Source organism: Clarias gariepinus, chromosome 14 (assembly GCF_024256425.1).
Source record: "Clarias gariepinus isolate MV-2021 ecotype Netherlands chromosome 14, CGAR_prim_01v2, whole genome shotgun sequence".
Classification (NCBI taxonomy): domain Eukaryota; kingdom Metazoa; phylum Chordata; class Actinopteri; order Siluriformes; family Clariidae; genus Clarias; species Clarias gariepinus.
This window is the reverse complement of record NC_071113.1, coordinates 5,894,355-5,913,835: the sequence shown is the minus strand read 5'-3', so window position 1 is coordinate 5,913,835 and position 19,481 is coordinate 5,894,355. Positions and strand designations below refer to the sequence as shown.

Below are 19,481 nucleotides of genomic sequence, written 5' to 3'. Positions count from 1 at the left end.
ACAGCATGTGAAACAGCACATAAGGGCATACAGTTATTATACAGTACATCATTATGGGGTACATTATTTTTTTAAATGATTGTGGTTAAAATTTAATTTACTGAATTTAAATGACAAGTCATTAATGTAATAACTATAAGGACTTAATAGAAATGTTTTATTTAACTGTGGTTATGTCTTTAGTCACCAATGTTAATAAATAGGAAAAAAAAAAGTGTCCCATTGTCTGTGGTTCATAATACTTTGGCACAAACCAGTTTTAACTATTAAAAATACCATACATAACATATAATTAATTTAGTCAGTTAAGCCTTTGGTATTGTTTAATTCTCATATGTCCAAAACCCATAAAGGACTGTGCCATATTTTAAAAACAATAATCAATATTTAATGAAAAAAAAAACATGATTACTGAATATCTCCCCAATTTTCAAGATGTCTTTCCCAGAGCTCATCCTTCCTACACCATTGTCTTGACTTGCTGTCTTTTAAAGTTAATTAGAAATCTAATAATTTAGGCTCATTGATGATTGTGGTAAAAATCATCTAAACAAAAATACTGTTGATGTGCCTGATTCGATCTTGAGCACAGATTTCTGTCAGGGTAGAGTTGATATTTCATTCCTTGTATCTGTGTTTTCTCCAACATTGTTCCAGACAAAGTTGCTTGTGTGCATGATGCACTGGAATTGGACTGGCATGACAATTCCTCACCAGTACAACATCATTACATTTAGGCATTTGGCAGACGCTCTTATCCAGAGCGACTTACACTTTTATCTTATTATACATCTGAGCAGTTGAGGGTTAAGGGCCTTGCTCAAGGGCCCAACAGTGGCAACTTGGTGGTTGTGGGGTTTGAACCTGGGACCTTCCGAACCGTAGTCCAATGCCTTAACCACTGAGCTACCCCTGGCCCCTTTAAACTGATAATTATAGTTTATACTTTTCCCTTTAAATGTACTTTTTTTAAATTCTGTAAAGCTGCTTTGTGAGCGTGACTATACAAATAAAAGAAAATTACAATAAACTGAATTAGTGAAAATAAAGATTATTTTAGAAATTCCCACAGCATTAAAAACTAATGACAGGCTAGTTAGACAAAAAAGCATTTTAGACTTGGTTAGTCATTTGCACTCTCATATTCATTACATCACCATACAGAGTCCTGTTTTCCTGAGGAAATTCTAAAGAAAAGCTCTCCAGATGGTCTTCCATCATCATCCCAAAACAAAGGCATGAGGAAGTGAGAAAGTGCTATTAACTGCAGACAATTCTACATCCTCCCAAGAAGATTCATTTATAAAAACCTGGCTGGCACACACACTTCCTCTTTGGGCATATAATAGTCATTCAGGATAACAATAGCGGCTAGTTGACTAGAATAAGGAAGTAGTGTAGAATGATCAGAATATCCAAATATAATTCTTAAATCTTACTGCAAAAGCAAAAATCTTGAAAAAAAAGGCCTCTTTTGACTGAGATGCCCATGTAGCTTATTTTTCCAACAATTACACTGATAAGAATGAATTCCAATACAAGGACAAACTGGAAAAGCATTTCTCTTGATGAATTGTTCTTGTATAAGGAAGGTGTAGCTCTTATAAACAGTAGGAAACACTTGCTTGCTCACCAGCCACATTTAACCCAGTATTTTAAACAAAACATCCAAAAAAAAAAAAAAAAAGTCACCAGCTGGATTTAACTAAGTGAACAGGTACTGTACGAACCTTTCATTGGATAATTACTGCAGTGGTTAATATGATTCAGCTGCAAGAGGTTATTAAACCCAAGCTGATGAAGTGAGTACCTGTAGCTTCTCATTGCTTAAACAACCCGATCCTGTCTGGGTTATTATTATTGTCCTGCATCAAACAAAGAAAACAACTAAGGAGATTATTTGGTTTGGAAAACTTAGGGATTGGAACTAAACAGCTGTGTAGCCTTAACAAAACCACTTATCAGTGAGAATAGTAGAATTTAAAAAAACATTAAATTTGCAGTGGACTGTGGAGCAATAGAAAAAGGTAAATAAAAAATAAAAACAAAAAACATAAAGTTATTACAATTGAAAAACATAAATTTGACTCTGGACTTAAATAAATGTTGTGACATGGCATAAGCTTATGTAAATGATGGCATGTTGAATGCATTGCATAATATTTTTATGAAATAATAAGAAGGTTTGGGCCTTTTTTCCATGTGTACTTCCATGATTTTTTTTTTTTTTTTTTACCTGTGTGGACAGGTCAGGTTTACCTGTCAGGGTCAAGGCTTTTCCAACATTGGCTTCTCCCTCAAAGACTCTGGGCTGCTGTAGGAGTTTTAGTTACCTATGACAATAAATACAACCTTGGAGAGGAAGATGTCTGGCTCTGTAATACTGCCAGTCCAGGATACCAATACTTTACAGGGACTACAGAGACACTAGCGTACCCATTGCAGGCACAGAAATCATATCTCTCTGTAACAAAGGAGTATCTCTAGAATAGCCAACAATCGCTCTAGCAATAATACCCCATGGAGAATGAGACTCAGAGGAAGGGGCCAATAATTAGGAGCTGGAGAATAAGTGAGAAAAGCAGGGTTGTTGTGCTTATTGTGAGCTAATAGAGAAAAAGAAACAAAAAGCCATTAAGTACATCAGAGATCCAAAGAAATATTCTCTAGATGGTGGTGGATCATGATCATATGACCCAAAACACCTGGTCACCTTCTGAAACATCACCCATAAGACCCAGGGCAACCCTTTCTTATCATTGCTACCAATAATTCTATCCTTGTGTTTAATTAGATATTTTGTTTCGCAATGCTGTACACAAGATATTCAGTACACTTCTATGATTACATGTAGACTATGCAAATTCTTCTCGAAAAAAGAAAGCCTTTATGAGAATAACAAAACTTCAACTGTCTAAAATATCTAATGTCTATTAATTCTCGCGTATACAAATTAAAGTTGTCCAGGTTCACAAATTAAAGGTATAAAGGTATCAAATCATACTCATTTTTGTCCTTCACCTTTTTTATATACTTATTTTCTCAGTTTTCCAGAGCACAAGTCATCTCAGTAATAAGAAGCAATGTCTGTCTTCAGGTTATTAGACCAATTAGCCACTCTGTAGAGTCCGGGGGCAGAAATATGACCCAGTGTATTAGTGTAGCACATCCATCCATCCATCCATCCATCCATCCATCCATCCATCCACCCATTCATCCATCCATCCATCCGTCCATCCACCCATTCATCCATCCATCCATCCATCCATCCATCCATCCATCCATTCATCCATCCATCCTTCCATCCATCCATTCATCCATCCTTCCATCCTTCCATCCATCCATCCATCCATTTATCCATCCACCCATCCTTCCATTCATCCATCCCTCCATCCATCCATCCATCCATCCATCCATCCTTCCATCCATCCATTTATCCATCCATCCATCCATCCATCCTTCCATCCATCCATCTATCCTTCCATCCATCCATCCATCCATCCTTCCATCCATCCATCCAGCACCCTCTGTAGTAGTGGTACCCATAACAGTGGTAAGACCTCCAGTCAACATTTACACACTACGGGCAATTTGTGAACGCCAAATATCCTAATCTGCATGTCTTTGGACAGTGGGAGGAAACCAGAGTACCCGGAGAAAACCCACCAAGCACGTGAAGAACATGCTTACTCCATACGGTGGGACTCGACCCAGACTCAGGAAGAGTGTAGCACATATCTATCTTGTATAAAGGGATCAGCAACAAAAGCTTACCCATGACTATTCTCAGTGCTTTCACTTTATAATCCCCTCCAATCTTAACTACCTGTTTACTTCATTAATGGTATCAATAACTGCCCGGGCCACAAGAGGGGGCTACATGAATAGGAAGCTTTTGGTTCAACAATGCCATGTCGCCCAAAGATTCTACTGTTCTTTGTCTTTCTTGGCTCAAACTCATAACCTTGAACAGCTGCATGTTTTCAAATGACTTCATATCACGGTTCATTTAATTTCAAACATCCGTCATTTCCTTTGGGCGTCCATAAACAACTCGGTGTATCAGCTGAAAAACAATTCATTTCAATTCCAGTACTGATTCCCATCCAGAAACAAACAACATTCTTTTCTTTGTTGTGTTAAAGTCTTCTAACATCACATGATGCATTCCAACCACTTTAGCACTCACTAAGTGTTAAAGTGCCATCTTGTGGACGGGTTAATATTTTACATTAAGCTGAATGCTACGTTAAGCTTTGTGTTAAAAAACAGGGAGGTTATGTGGTCTATAAAGGGTTAAGTCATTGGATCCTTTTTTATTAAACTTTGAATCTACATTTCATTTGCTTTCATCATTTTTCCCGCCTTCCAGTAAGAGAGAGTAAGATTCCCCCCCCCCCACCCCCCCACAATGTAGTCATTTCGATAATGTTGCATTTCGTCAGACATAAATAAGACACAACTAGAAAGCGAGTTTCAGACAAGGAAAATTTCTCGAAATATGGATTTCTGATTAATGCATTTTTAATGAGGTATCATGGGGATTACATTACAGTGCAAAACAACTGAGTTCCATGTACAGAACATGCTTAAACAGACAGTGCTAATTTGCAGTGGACTGTGGAACAATGGAAAAAGGTAAATAAAAAATAAAAACAAAAAACATAAAGTTATTACAATTGAAAAACATAAAGTTGACTCTGGACTTAAATAAATGTTGTGACATGGCATAAGCTTATGTAAATGATGGCATGTTAAATGCATTGCATAATATTTTTATAAAATATTAGCAAGTTTGGGACTTTTTTCCATGTGTACTTCCATGATTTTTTTTATTTTTATTTTTTACCTGTGTGGACAGGTCAGGTTTACCTGTCAGGGTCAAGGCTTTTCCAACAATAGTTTCTCCCTCAAAGACTCTGGGCTGCTGTAGGAGTTTTAGTTACCTATGACAATAAATACATAAATAAAATATCTAATGTCTATTCATTCTCGCGTACAATTTAAAGTTGTCCAGGTTCACAAATTAGAGGTATAAAGGTATTAAATCATACTCATTTTTGTTCTTCGACTTTTTTTATATACTTATTTTCTCAGTTTTCCAGAGCACAAGTCATCTTAGTAATAAGAAGCAATGTATGGCTTTAGGTTATTAGACCAATTAGCCACTCTGTAGAGTCCGGGGGCAGGAATATGACCCAGTGTATTAGTGTAGCACATCCATCCATCCATCCACCCATCCTTCCATTCATCCATCCCTTCTTCCATCCATCCATTTATCCATCCATCCATCCTTCCATCCATCTATCTATCCTTCCATCCATCCATCCATCCATTTATCCATCCATCCATCCAGCACCCTCTGTAGTAGTGGTACCCATAACAGTGGTAAGACTTCCAGTCAACATTTACACACTACGGGCAATTTGTGAACGCCAAATAGCCTAATCTGCATGTCTTTGGACAGTGGGAGGAAACCAGAGTACCCGGAGAAAACCCACCAAGCACGTGAAGAACATGCTAACTCCATACGGTGGGACTCGACCCAGACTCAGGAAGAGTGTAAGACATATCTATCTTGTATGCAGGGATCAGCAACAAAAGCTTACCCATGACTATTCTCAGTGCTTTTACTTTATAATCCCCTCCAATCTTAACTACCTGTTTACTTCATTAATGGTATCAATAACTGCCCAGCCACAAGAGGGGGCTACATGAATAGGAAGCTTTTGGTTCCACAATGCCATGTCGCCCAAAGATTCTACTGTTCTTTGTCTTTCTTGGCTCAAACTCATAACCTTGAACAGCTGCATGTTTTCAAATGACTTCATATCACGGTTCATTTAATTTCAAACATCCGTCATTTCCTTTGGGCGTCCATAAACAACTCGGTGTATCAGCTGAAAAACAATTCATTTCAATTCCAGTACTGATTCCCATCCAGAAACAAACAACATTCTTTTCTTTGTTGTGTTAAAGTCTTCTAACATCACATGATGCATTCCAACCACTTTAGCACTCACTAAGTGTTAGAGTGCCATCTTGTGGACGGGTTAATATTTTACATTAAGCTGAATGCTACGTTAAGCTTTGTGTTAAAAAACAGGGAGGTTATGTGGTCTATAAAGGGTTAAGTCATTGGATCCTTTTTTATTAAACTTTGAATCTACATTTCATTTGCTTTCATCATTTTTTTCCCGCCTTCCAGTAAGAGAGAGTAAGATCCCCCCCCCCCCCCCCATGTAGTCATTTCGATACTGTTCCATTTCGTCAGACATAAATAAGACACAACTAGAAAGTGATTTTCAGACATGGAAAATTTCTCGAAATATGGATTTTTATTTAATGCATTTTTAATGAGGTATCATGGGGATTACATTACAGTGCAAAACAACTGAGTTCCATGTACAGAACATGCTTAAACAGACAGTGCTAAACTTAAATGTGATCCAACAGGAATGAAATTGTACAATTAATTATTATTTCAAATAATTTTGTAATTTTTATCTGTGTTCCATTGTGTGCAACTGTGTTCTCTAATTAGAATCTATTGAAACAAAAGTCGAAGAGACTACAGGAGATTTTGGGAAGGATATGAGTTTTCTAGTTTTGTGATGAAATCTAGTATGACATGTAAATATTATGGCTTCTTCATCCCTAACCTTCGTCTTTCATACCATTTTGTTGTCCTAGTTTATCCAGTTTTGAAAGATTATTTCTGGCCTATGAGGTGCTTGGTAAGTATACCCTTGGCCATGTCCAAGGCTTCGCTTGCAGACACTGCGACGTGCGGGGCAATTCCAGCTCCCTCCCAGGCAGGACCCTGGGTGGTGTCTGAGTGCATGACTGGGATTGCCAAGAAAACATCACTGTTGCTTACTTGGAAAGTTTTAGGTGGCTGGCAGGAGCCAAAGGTCGGCTCACCTACAATCATGGCACGGCCAAACTTCTTCATGATGTAAACAAATTCCTCGGCTGCACCAGCTGTCACTTCACTGGTCAGGATCAGCAGGCCTTTTTTGGAGCCATATCTCCTACCTGAGAAGTACAGAAGGCATGATCAGGTACCGCACCGATCATAAATTTCACATCACAAATCATCTCAAGTGTGGAAATATTTAATGGGAAATACAGTTTAAAAGGAATATGAGATATACCCAACCTGTCAACTCTGGAAGGGTGGCAAGGACTCTTGTGGTACCAGATGATCTGTCATATAGTTTGTCCAAAACAACCTGCATGTCTTCATCAAAGAAGTACGAGCAGAGGCCTGCAATGGGGTGTGTCGACCCACCTACATTGTTTCTTTAAAACAGTTATAAGTTATAATTAATGTCTCTGAAGCATTAACATGAATAAGATTTATATATTTATTTATTTATAAGGGAGGTTTCTGAGTAGTGTTAGGTGTACTGTACATGTCGAGGGATTAAAACTCCAGCTGGTATTCAGTCCTTAAACATAACTATGGATTATTCAGAGATTTGTACGGGATTTGTGATTTGGATTTGGACACATGATTCTGACCGAGTAGTTAAGCCTTATTGTTGGATAATACTGGCTTGTACAAGAAGTTTTATTAAGTACAGGGTCACTGTCTGACAGTTGTCAGACCACATTATATATATATATATATATATATATATATATATATATATATATATATATATATTAGTGCTGTCAAAATTAGTGCGTTAACGCATGCGATTAATTTGAAATATTTAACGCATTAAAAAAAATTAACGCAATTAACGCGGTTGCAGTTTTTTTTTTTTCTGTTGTGGCCGACGTGTGTTCAACGTGCGAAGTAGTATGGATAAGACCAAGGAAGGACTTTTAGACGGAAAGTTTCAGTATAAAACTCTGCCGGATGGTCCTGTGGATAAAACAAAAGTAATCTGTACATTTTGCAAAGCCGAATTTAAATACCAGAGAAGTAATTCGTCTTTGACATATCACTTAAAAGCAAAACACCCCACCGAAACAATCTCTACAGGGCCTCACCAATGTAAATTGCATTGATTGTTTTGAAATTCAAATGACACAAATGGCACATACCTGTGTTTTTATTTCTGTAATAAATATGGCTTTCAAGCCAACAGTTAATTTGGAGAATATTGATGGTTTATTGCAGGTATGTTGTTTACATGAGAAAATCTGTGTTACAAGTTAAACAAAAATTCCAATAAACAATCATATTTGAATTTAAATAGTTTCATTGTCTTGAGTTTACATTAATTATTTACATTTACATATCCAAAAAGTTTCAGTCTTTTAATTGTGATTAATCGCGATTAATTGCAAAAAATTGTGCGATTAATTAGTTAATTTTTTTAATCGATTGACAGCACTAATATATATATATATATATATATATATATATATATATATATATATATATATATATATATGAGTGTGATTAATATATATATTATTATGTATATATATATATATATATATATACATATATATATATATATTATATGATTTTTTACTTATTTATTTAAATATTCATAAAATTATGAAACTTTATTGAGCTCAGAAGTTTTTAAATACAGTATACACTCCAAACGTATGAAATGCAATTTAAATGCATGCAAAATACACATAAATACACTTTTCTGTCCTGCAAAAACAGGAATTAAGATTTAATTATTTGTCACGTATACCTTACAGCACAGTGAAATTATTTTTTTTACATAACCCAGTTAGTAGGCTGGTCAGCCAAGATCTAGCACACCTGGAGCAGATAGGGTTAAGGGCCTTGCTCAAGGGCTCAACAGTGGATGGGGGTGGGGCTTGAACCCCTGACCTTCTGATCAGTAGACCAGTAACCCACAGCCGTAAACAATTGAGCCCTCACTGCCCTAGCATGTAGGGGGCTTAACCGAAGACATTGCTTATCTTATTGCTTAGCTCTCTCTTTTTACGTGCCTGTAATATAATAATAATGTTGATGGAATTCATGTTGTGAAATTTAAATGAAATATCAGGAATTAATGTGACGATGACATGCGAGTATTTATAGAGCAATATGAATCTTCAGTTCTTTTTTATTAAAGACATGTTTTTGATTAAAGGAAGCACTCTAGATGCTTTTATTTAAAAAAATCTAGCACACAGCTAGTTAACCTTATTATTTTAAAAATTTGTTTTTCTTATTTCCTATATTTCTTCTTCTTTTTCTTGTTTAATGTATTAATATTTTGTTATTAAATGTTGCCTACTGCAAATACAGCTCTAAAAAAATAATTTTAAATTACTTATAAGTAAGAGAATTAGGTGTAGTACAGTTTAAGTTTTTCTATGTTTTGCTCTAAACATATAATATCTGTGGTGTAATCTATGAGTAGAGCACTACAAATGCAGGTTTACCTGAGATCAATGATCATAGCATCCGTATCCACTACTTTGTTCCAAACGTGCTCCACGATGATCTGAGCAACAGTAGCCACTTGTGGAAAGTCTCCAAACATGTCGAAGCGCATGTAACCAATGTTATTCTCAAGAACATCAGTATGAAATGAAGCTTTAACAAGTGCAACAAATATTTCTGGCGAAGGAAGCTATAAACGACAAAGAAGAGTTTTAGGACAGTTTTGCAAATTTAAAATCCACCTGTAGAAATATTGTCTGTTAAATATGTGCACCATTGCATGCAAACAAACAAACAAACAAACAAACAAACAAACAAACAAACAAACAGCTAAATCCACTATACCACTTCTTACCACTGGAGGCAGCACAGGAGGCTTGTCCGTAGTTTTCAGGCACTTGTCCCCTGACAGTTTAAGAAGATCATCTGAGAGCTTTGCTTTTAGCTCATCCTTTGAAGAAATCATGCTGTATTCCCCACTGGCCACTAGAGCGTCTAACCTTTCTGCTAGGTTAGCTCCAATACTGTCAAAGGCATAGTTTTTTGCAACCAAAGCTGCTGCAGACTTGACAATTGCAGGGATTTCAGCTCGAAGCCTAATTATTGCAACTGCAGCATCCATGGCATCTTCTGCATTGACTTCAACATCTGGTGCCACTCCTTTGACTTCCCAACTTTTGCCAGTGATGGGATTGGTGGATTTGGCCACGGGTACAGAAACATAAAAATCAGTATTACCAAGCTTAAGTTTCTCAATCTTCACCGATCCTCCAGCTGTATTTTCTCCAACAATGGTAGCTCTTTTGAGGTTTTTCAGGCAGTAAGCAACATCCTCTGCAATGCCAACAGTGTTCTTACTTGTAAGAATGATCAGGGGTTTGGAGGTTCCATACCTTTTTCCTAATAAGGTGGGCATGGACCAGAGCTCAGTGGTGCTGTTTGTAGGACGGTCATACACAGAGTCAATATGGATTAGAGGTTCTGCATCAGTGTAATAGGAGACAATGTAAGGGATGCCAGACAGTTCCCCACTAACAGAGGAACGAAGGTCCAGGATCATGGCTGAGGTAGGGAGAACTTTGTCCCAGACATGCTGGAGCAGAAGAGGCCCAATTTTCTGAGCGATCTCTTCTCCAAAAATGTGTTGAATCTTCAGGTAGGCAATGTCATTTTCGAGAACCTCTACATTTACCGTGCCCTTGACCAAAGCAGCCAGTTGCTCTAATGGGATGTCAGGAATTCCTGGAGGTGCTGCAGGAACATGATGCGGATCATAAAGGACCTTTATTCTAGGATCACCAATGGTACTCATAACCCCATCTGTCAGTATACTGGCAAGTATACTGGGATCTTGGATGCTGAGGATCTCCGTGTTGTTGTTGGCAATAGCTATTACTTCTTCCATACCAGAAAGCTTTTCTGGAGAGCAGTAGTTCTCTAAAAGTACTTTAGCCAAATCCGTAATAAGCGTAGGTGAGAAATTACAGCGGGCGTCATCGCTAAAAACTAGCAGTGTGGCTAACAGTAGTAAACCTTGAGCCATAGTGCCTGGTTGTCCTCAAAGATTAAATTGATGTCAGGTCTGGGGAACTTGCTTCCTGCAGAGAGGTTTGTTAAATGAGATTATTTTCACAGTCCGGTTTTTGTTAGCACACACATAAGAAGCTTTTAAACCTCTAATCTCATTATCCCAGTTGCATCAGTAAGGCAATAATAAACTAAAGTAATGATCGTCACAAAAAACTGCTGATTTTATTACATTTTTTTTTTTTAATGTTATAGATGTAATACAAACAATGTGTGTGCCAAAGTATAACTTCTGAAATGTAATGTATGCAACATGGAAGTGAACAATCTTTTTTCCCTAAAAATTTTAAGTTGCTAACTTTAGCTGTTTTGTAGAGATGATTTTATATGTGCCCCAAAAATGACATTTTTTTTTAAACATTATACTGTCTCGCTTCAAACAATAATCTTTTAAAATGCCAATTATTCATATTTCTATTAATACTTAAATAAAGATTATCTAAAAAGCATATGACCTGTAAAAATTGTTTCTTTCTTTGTTTTTTGATAAAAACATGCATGAGAGATGGTTTTTGGTAAAAGCTTAAAAAGCAAAAAAGAAAAATAAAGTAGTGTCTGTAACCATGGCAAATTCACGTTTACAGTATCTTAACAATATCTTAACAATTATGTATTTTAGAATAATACACTTACTCAGGTTTGTGTCTTTTCATGTAAAATCTAAATTGGCGAAGTTTCATCTGAATGACAGTTAAGAGTTAAATAAAAAAAAGTAACAGACACTACAGACATAAATGGGAATAAAACTGTATTTAGCAAAATGTGTTTCATTAGATCCGATAAAAAATATAAATGTGTATGCATATTTACAAAAAATTGGGTATGGATCGGGAGAATAATAAGAAGCATTAAGTATTATGAAAAATGGTGTTATATAATTCTATCTGAAAATTCACGTTTTTTCCCCCTGGGTGAGACACTTTTTAGCACCAATACAATGTTTTGGCTTATTTGGCACATTATTATGTGGCACATGACATCTATCTACAAAACATTAAAACCCTCTTGGTTTTGGGTTCTCCATTAGGCACTGGGGCGTGGCTCCAGGAGACCCGTGGAGCTGTCTGGGACCTGGACGATTCTGTGGGTTGGGGGTGTGGCCTCCATGGATAAGACTTTGTCCAGGACAGTCCATGGATGCTCGTGCAGATTGAGATCTGGGGAATTTGGAGGCCAGGGCAACAACCTTGAACTCTTTGCCTGCTAAGCCCAGTATGTAGGAGGCTGTGCTGCACTGGGTTGACCTTTTTCGGGATTTTGTCCTGCCTTGACTTTTCTACTGTATGAGATCAGGTCAGGCTGGCCTTTGGTCCTTGTGGGCGTAGATGAACCTTGGGTGCCCATGATCACGTCATTAGTTTACTGACATATAATTGATATTCCATGGTATTTAATTCTCCATGAAGTGGTATTAGTGTTATGGCTGATCTATGTATAGTACACCGGCTTTAGAAACATGTGATTAGCATTGTAATTTAAAGCATTGTAAGCATACTTTATAATGCTTTACAATTATATCTGAAGAACTTGCTCTTTTTTTTAGCATTAAAATGTCGGTAATAAAAAAAATCTTTTAAAATAAAATATGGACAAAAAGATATAACAATACCTAAATTTATATTGGATAATTCTAAATGAAATTAATATTAATTTAAATACTACCTTAAATATATTTTTAAACTTTTGTACAAACATCCATGTACAGCACTTTGCTAATTTGGACATATGGAGTTTAATACAGTTAACATGCTTGTAGAGAAAAAAAACAACCTCTCAGAACACTTCCTTTTCTGAAGTTTGTGGTATTTCACAGGAAATATTTTTAGGGTATCATTTAGTGCATCACAAGCATAAACATGTGGTTTAACTCCAGACACATTCCATACTTTTCTGGTTGGGAACGGGGCATTACGAATGCTCTCTGCGATGTGGTTCTGCATGCTCCGCTGGAGAGGAGAGCTTGCAAGTATCTGGCTGCTAAACCCATTTCAAACGACCATGAGAAAGTTTGTCGTTTTAGCTTGTTTTAGTCAAATGAGACCAAACGCTCAAAGTTTCCAGTATATTTTGTGCTGCCTTCTGGATGTCATGAAAGTACATATGAATAACATTTGGCAGAATATCTTCCACCCAGCCAATTCGTCTTCTGGCAGGTACAGTAGGAGAGCTGTGAACTTTAAAACAACTTCATTCCTGTTAACCGTAACACATGGCGAATGCATCTGCATTAGCTGAGTAATGTAGTGTCAAACATTTTTATTTATTGTTTTGAGTGATGAGACATCTTTAAAAGGGTAAAAGAAAATACTGTAAGTAGAGTTCTTGTGAGTCATCCATGCTCTATATAGCCTTGGGAAAAAAGAAATATATCACTGATCCGCAAAATGCACAAATGTTTTTCATGTAGCCCTTAAAGCTCAGAGCATTTTAGCCGTTACTAGCTGTGCCCGCGACTGCGTGGAATTTAGCTGCACACTTATAAGCATGTTTTAAAACATGTGCAGCGCAGGATTGTGCAGTATAGAGTGACATATCCTTTTGTTCGCACGAAATAGGCAATATGATGAACTGAATTTCATTTGAACAAACTATACAAACATGGCTGAGCAATAAATAACAAAAATAAATCACACACGTAAAAAATCACACAGGTACACATGATCATCTGTCCTTATGTTTGCTTTGGGTTGTTTTTATGACCAAATAATAATAAAACTATGCTCATTTTGAGAGTCCTACATTTTTGCAACGTCATTCCCATAAGGGTAAAATTTACCCTTTATAAAAGTAATGATAACTTTTGTCCCCCGCTAACATATCCACCAAACCCAAATACACAGTTTGATCTGAAGCCTCCTTGTTATTATAGCAAGGCTTCCATATAAGCACGTTTTTTTTTTGTCATTGACCTTTGCTATGTTGCCGGCACATACCTGTGCCACTTGAGTTTTAAGTTGAATTGCTTTTCAATTGAAATTCACATAATATAAATAATGCTTCACTCAGGTATTTTAATGTAAGCATTCTTTACTGATGAAATAATGTCAATATGTTTTTATGTTTAGGTGGTGTAGTAATTAGCACTGTCGCCTTGCACCCACAAGGTCAGGGTTTGTTTCCCACCTCGGGGTCTGGGTGCGTGGAGATGGCATGGGTTCAAGAGATCCATGAGCCATTCTGGTGGCATTTCCATCTTCAGACACACATAAACACATAACTATAACATTAATTACGTTGTTCAGCATGAGAAGGTCTAAATTAGTGCTATTCCTAATTCTTATTTTCTACAGTGATGTGTAGCATACAGTCAATGAGATAGGAAGATACTTCTGAGGTTTGTAACAAGTATTTTAAAAGCATTTTTTGTCTGGGTAATAAAATTATATTTATTGACTTTCAGTACTCAAGTAAAGTATAAGTTCCCCATGGTCAAGTAATGAAGGGCAATTAATTCAATATTCTCCACCCCTGGTTAGCAATATGCTTTAGGATGCTTTATGGTGGAATAAACGTATAGTATATATTTTAACAAAAGCATGACATGATGTGGTACTGTAATACAAACCCAGATTTGAGTTTGTTATCGCCATTGCCTCTCTACCAGGGAGAGCTGTAGTATTGTTACAGTTTACGACACGCAATATTTATGGCACAAATCTGAAGCATGATTTTTGTTCAATTAATTTTATTGTCCGTATTCCTCAAAAATAAAAATCTTTTAGCAAAACAAAAATAACTATTAAAAAATGGTGTAGACATGCTTAGACTTATTCAAATGTATTTTTTTTATATAATTCTGAGGGTTTAGACATGAACTGAGACCCTTTTGTCATTTTAACAATGCAAAAATTACGTAACACCCCCTTGCAGATTGTTAGTTTGTGGACTGTACTCTTAATCCAGTCTGATCTTTTAATACCCGATCTCTTATGCAGTGCTGTCTGCTGATTCCACACAGCCAATGGAAAGTAAGTCTCACGTTAAGACGCCAGGAGCTTTGACCTATATACTGATGCGTGGGAATAGAAAGAGGATAATTGCTAAGAGGAACCGACTGGGCAAAAACAAACATACAAAACAACAACAAAACATTTAATTGATCCCCTTGATTGATAATTGATAATTGAAAACTGAATAGAATATTATCTGTCTTTTTGTTTTATTAAATTTTTTAAACGTTTATTATAGAAATAATTTTTACGAGAATTTAAAGAAATGTGTAAAAAAATAAGAAACATAATTTTATAGACAGTTACAGTAGGTGTAATATGACGTCTAACACCAAATCAGTTCAACATATAAACAGCATGAATTTGACGCATGTGTTAAAATTAATAGATATAGTTGTATATTACATTTTTGGTAAAAGTGATAAAAAACTTCAGGAGAGATGACTGATTAAATATATTTTATTATTATGAAATATTTGATAACAGAATCATATATAAGACAAAAAACTGCATTTCATAGGCAGCTGTAGTTAGTTTATGTGGAAAAACCCCAAGTACTCAGCAGAGGGCGCTATCTACACATGACATGAAGTGGATATTTGCCTCCTCACAGGGTTGCTAAGTTAAGAATCATACTGTTTTGCCGGGTTTTTTTTTTTTCCAGATTCTCCTGTTTCCTTCTTCTACCTCCTAAACACATTCTGTCAGCAGACTGTCTACTCTAGATTGCCCTTAAGTATGAATGAGTGTGTGAATGTGTGTGTGCATGGTGGTCTGGCATCGCACTTCGAGCCTATTGACTGGGACAGGCTCTGGATCCACTCTTGCCCTCATTAAATAAGAATGAATGATATCAGCTTGTCTAAGGTGCAGTACTGTCTGACCTGTCAATGTACATGTAAGCATAATGTCATATTTACACAAATATACTATAAATACTGTGAACTTTCATTTGTGGCCAATTAAATGGCGGTGAAAAAATATTTTCTTTTGGGCATATTTCTCACACTTAAAAATATCAGATCATTAAACACGTTATAATATTACACAATGATAAAGTGAGTTCATACAAAATTTGGCTTTTAATTACTGATTTTATTTATTGATAGAAAAAAAAAAAAAGGTCAAACCTACCTGGCCCTATGTGAAAAAGTAATTGCCCCAAACCTACCAACTGGTTGTACCACCCTTGGTGGCAACAACTGCAATCAAACTACATCACTGTGGAGGAATTTTGGTCCACTCATCTTTGCAGAATTGTTTTATTTTAGCTATATTGGATGGTTTTTAAGCCTGACACAGCCCGTTTAAGGTCATGCCACAGCATCTCAACTGGATTAAGTAAAGATTTGTCTAGGCCACTCTAAAGCCGTAATTTTGATTTGGAAAAGGTAGATTTGGACAACTTTTATCCCCCTAATAAATAAAATCGTCATTTAAAACCTGCATTTTGTATTTATTTAGGTTATTTTCAATCATTTAAGTGTGAAAAATATGCAAACAAATTAATCAAAAGGGACAAATACTTTTTCACAGCACTGTACATAAATACGACACTATTAAGTTAAATTATTTTATATTATTATTTAAGTGTTTAAACTTTATTACCAAGATAATGCAGTTACTATACATGATAGAAAAAACGATATTTAATTTAAACTCTGCATTAAATATAACTTTTAACATTTTTACAAGGATACAGATTATGTACTACTTTGAAGGCATGAAGCCTAACACATGATCAGCATGTCATCTGTTCCGTCAGCTATTTTCTCACTACCTACAGCCACATTTTGCCACCTTCATCTCCTCATAAAGGTGTCTCACAGTGATAATGCCGTTCTCTTGGTACATGACGGTTAACGGGTCCAGCTTTGTTGGAACACAACAGGCCCTGTGGGCTTTTTTTGGGTTGCTCAGATTTACCAAAGTTTGAATAATGGCATGTTTAGAGGGGGTCACGTCATCTGTTAGAGGAAAACTGCACACACCTTTACATTCATATGCATCATACTCAGGAGGGGCCACAATCCACTTGTCCCATCCAATGTCCTTGAAGTTCACTTTAAGCGACTCTCTGCGACAGTAGTTCTTCCGCGCGTTCCTCTTTCTTCTATGAGACTGATCCAGGTGGACCTCACTGTTATAGTCTTCTACGGGATCCTTGCTTAATAAAAATGTCTCTTCTTCGTGAGTCATCATCTCTTGTACCTCAGTTTTGACTTTTCTCTTCCTGTTCTCAAGGTCATTTGAAAAGACAATTAAAACAGGTGAAGTGCTGTCCTCCGAATTGAGGCTGATCTCATAGCTTCCCCCTTGGGATGATCCACAGCCTCCACTTTGCACCTCAACCTCCAATACACCTGCTCCGTGCTTCGACTGAAGCCAACTCTGGAGGGCACTTGTGACATCAAAAGCCTCCCATGTGTCGCTGTGTTCTGTGTCGCTGATGTCCTTCCTGTCCACATGGTGTAATATTTCTTTGGCCTTCGTATGAACTACATTGTAAATGCTAATGGAAGTAGAAGTGTTATCACAGGCTGAGTGACTTCTCTGCCGCAGCATGAAGAGTCTGAGCTGGACCACGATGACTTCTTCATAGCTAGGAACTGAAACGTTGAAAAGGAGCCGGTGTGAAGATTTATTCTCACTGATAACCGACTGGGTCACCTCTGCAAAAGAAATAAACAAAATCCGTTTTGTATTTAATTACAGTTTTCTTTACATAGCAAGAAATGAATAATATTTATGACAGTGGTTTGCAGTTTTTATTTTTTTGGATGCTATTATTGAAACCATGAAACCATTCCTCAATTATGAAGAAAATGTGCATACCATAGAATTACAGGGATGAGGGATACTGTGAAGCATCAGGTAAATGTACTGAGATTAAACCTAATCTTATTTTACTTCAGTAATGCATAACAGTATTAGTATACGTTATGGCCAAAACATAGTATTGTTATTTTCATAATACCTAATGCCTCTTATCTCCCGATCCATGCTTCATTTTGGGTAAATACTTATACACAATTATATTTTTATAAGATAAAACGAAACACATTTTTTAAAACAATTTCACGCCCTTTTATGTCTATAGTGTCTGTTACTTTTTTAAATTCAAATCTTTTAACGGTCTTAACTGTCATTCTTGGAACTTGGGTAGTTTAGATTTCACATGAAAAGACATAAACCTGAAAAAGTGTATATTATTCTATTCTATCTTATTATGCTTTTTAAGCTTTAACCCACAAACAAAATACTGAGGTCACCCTGGAATATTAAGGGAATAAAAAAACAGTAATTATTGGGCAGGTTAGAAAAAGCTTTTTTAACTGAATAAACTTTAGCTTTCTATGTTTTATGGTCACATAACATAAGTTCAACAAAACTGCTGTTGTAAGTAGGTTGGGCAAAATAATTCTTAATTTTGCACGGAATGCTTTAATTTAGGCATTGATTTTCCAGGTCATATGCTTCTAGCAGCTTACACCAATTTTTCTATCAATACCCATGAAGAAATATGAACAATTAGCATTTTAAATGATTATTATTTGAAGTAAGGAAGTGTGAAGCCAGTTTTGTGAAATTATTGTTTATGTGTCACACACTTCATGGAAGTGACCAATCCTTGCTCCCCTAAAAATGTCAAGTCACTAACTTCAGTTAGGGGAGCAAGATTGGTCACTTCCATGTTGCATAAACTTTAAAAGTGGCTTCTTTGGCCACACACATTTTCTGTACTTTATATGTAACATATAAAAAAATAACATCGGCACCAATACTGTGTATTTTTTTTTTTTTCTTTTGTAACTGAATTGACCTTACCCTGTATGACAAAGCTACGAATGACATCAGAACGTGGAACAGAGGGCATATCCGAGGCATATTTGTTGTACAGCTCCATCATAAATGGAGGAGGCTGAACCTTCCTCTCTTCCATTGGAACTCCTGAGAAGTTCAGCATCTTCAGGAAGTCTTCTTTCAAAGGCTCTAAAAGGCTCTCCAAGTCGTCTTGCTCCACTCGGTCGTCCGCGAGACGCCAAGCAAACTTCTTGTCCTCTTGCTGTGTGACTTGACTTATTGACTTTCCCTCACAAACCAAACCGAGGCATAGGTGAAGCAGTAAATATTGAAATCCCTGCATTGTTCTCTAGCACTAAACTTTACATCTGGCTTTCTTTTGAGGACGAAATGCTGAAATTGGGATTTTCCGGTGCAAAAACCCTCAGAAGCGAGTTCACTCTCATACTCGTACATTAAACAGTGCATGCTTTTGACGACCCAAGTAGCAGCCTGGCTGTTCTTATCTGGACAACTGATGTTGTGTTTTAAGGGTTGTTATCATTCGGGGGCTTGTGGTTAATGAAGTTGTTGTAAACATTTTCGCAGAATTAGGCATTTAATGAGTACGATTTCGTACGAGTACGAGAGGCAAGGATACACAAGAATGTTGATCCCTCTCCAGGGTCAGTTGTAGGATTTGAGTGTTTGGATTCTTGCTTCGAAGACCACTCTATAATTTCTTTTATCATACATTAAAGTGGCTAAACCTTCAGATTAAATAA

At 36.5% G+C, this 19,481-nt stretch overlaps 2 protein-coding genes across 2 annotated transcripts; both read right to left on the bottom strand.

The window, feature by feature from the left end:
• Positions 1-5,322: 5,322 nt before the first annotated feature.
• rbp3 (retinol binding protein 3) lies at positions 5,323-10,982 on the bottom strand. The gene is made up of 4 exons (XM_053512293.1): positions 9,732-10,982; positions 9,376-9,566; positions 7,163-7,305; positions 5,323-7,038 (listed from the first exon to the last, which is right to left on the bottom strand). The coding sequence occupies exons 1-4, from the start codon at positions 10,917-10,919 to the stop codon at positions 6,713-6,715; spliced, it is 1,848 nt and encodes a 615-aa protein (XP_053368268.1). The 5' UTR covers positions 10,920-10,982; the 3' UTR covers positions 5,323-6,712.
• Positions 10,983-16,578: 5,596 nt separating this feature from the next.
• gdf2 (growth differentiation factor 2) lies at positions 16,579-19,165 on the bottom strand. The gene is made up of 2 exons (XM_053512022.1): positions 18,742-19,165; positions 16,579-17,585 (listed from the first exon to the last, which is right to left on the bottom strand). The coding sequence occupies exons 1-2, from the start codon at positions 19,058-19,060 to the stop codon at positions 16,690-16,692; spliced, it is 1,215 nt and encodes a 404-aa protein (XP_053367997.1). The 5' UTR covers positions 19,061-19,165; the 3' UTR covers positions 16,579-16,689.
• Between the last annotated feature and the right edge of the window lie 316 nt (positions 19,166-19,481).

Coding starts and splice junctions, on each gene's coding strand:
- rbp3 (XM_053512293.1), bottom strand. CDS start 10,919: ATGGCTCAAGGTTTACTACTGTTAGCCACACTGCTAGTTTTTAGCGAT. Junction 7,306..9,375: donor GCTATGATCATTGATCTCAG/GTAAACCTGCAT, acceptor ACTGTTTTAAAG/AAACAATGTAGGTGGGTCGA. Junction 7,039..7,162: donor CACCCTTCCAGAGTTGACAG/GTTGGGTATATC, acceptor TGTACTTCTCAG/GTAGGAGATATGGCTCCAAA.
- gdf2 (XM_053512022.1), bottom strand. CDS start 19,060: ATGCAGGGATTTCAATATTTACTGCTTCACCTATGCCTCGGTTTGGTT. Junction 17,586..18,741: donor TCGTAGCTTTGTCATACAGG/GTAAGGTCAATT, acceptor TTTCTTTTGCAG/AGGTGACCCAGTCGGTTATC.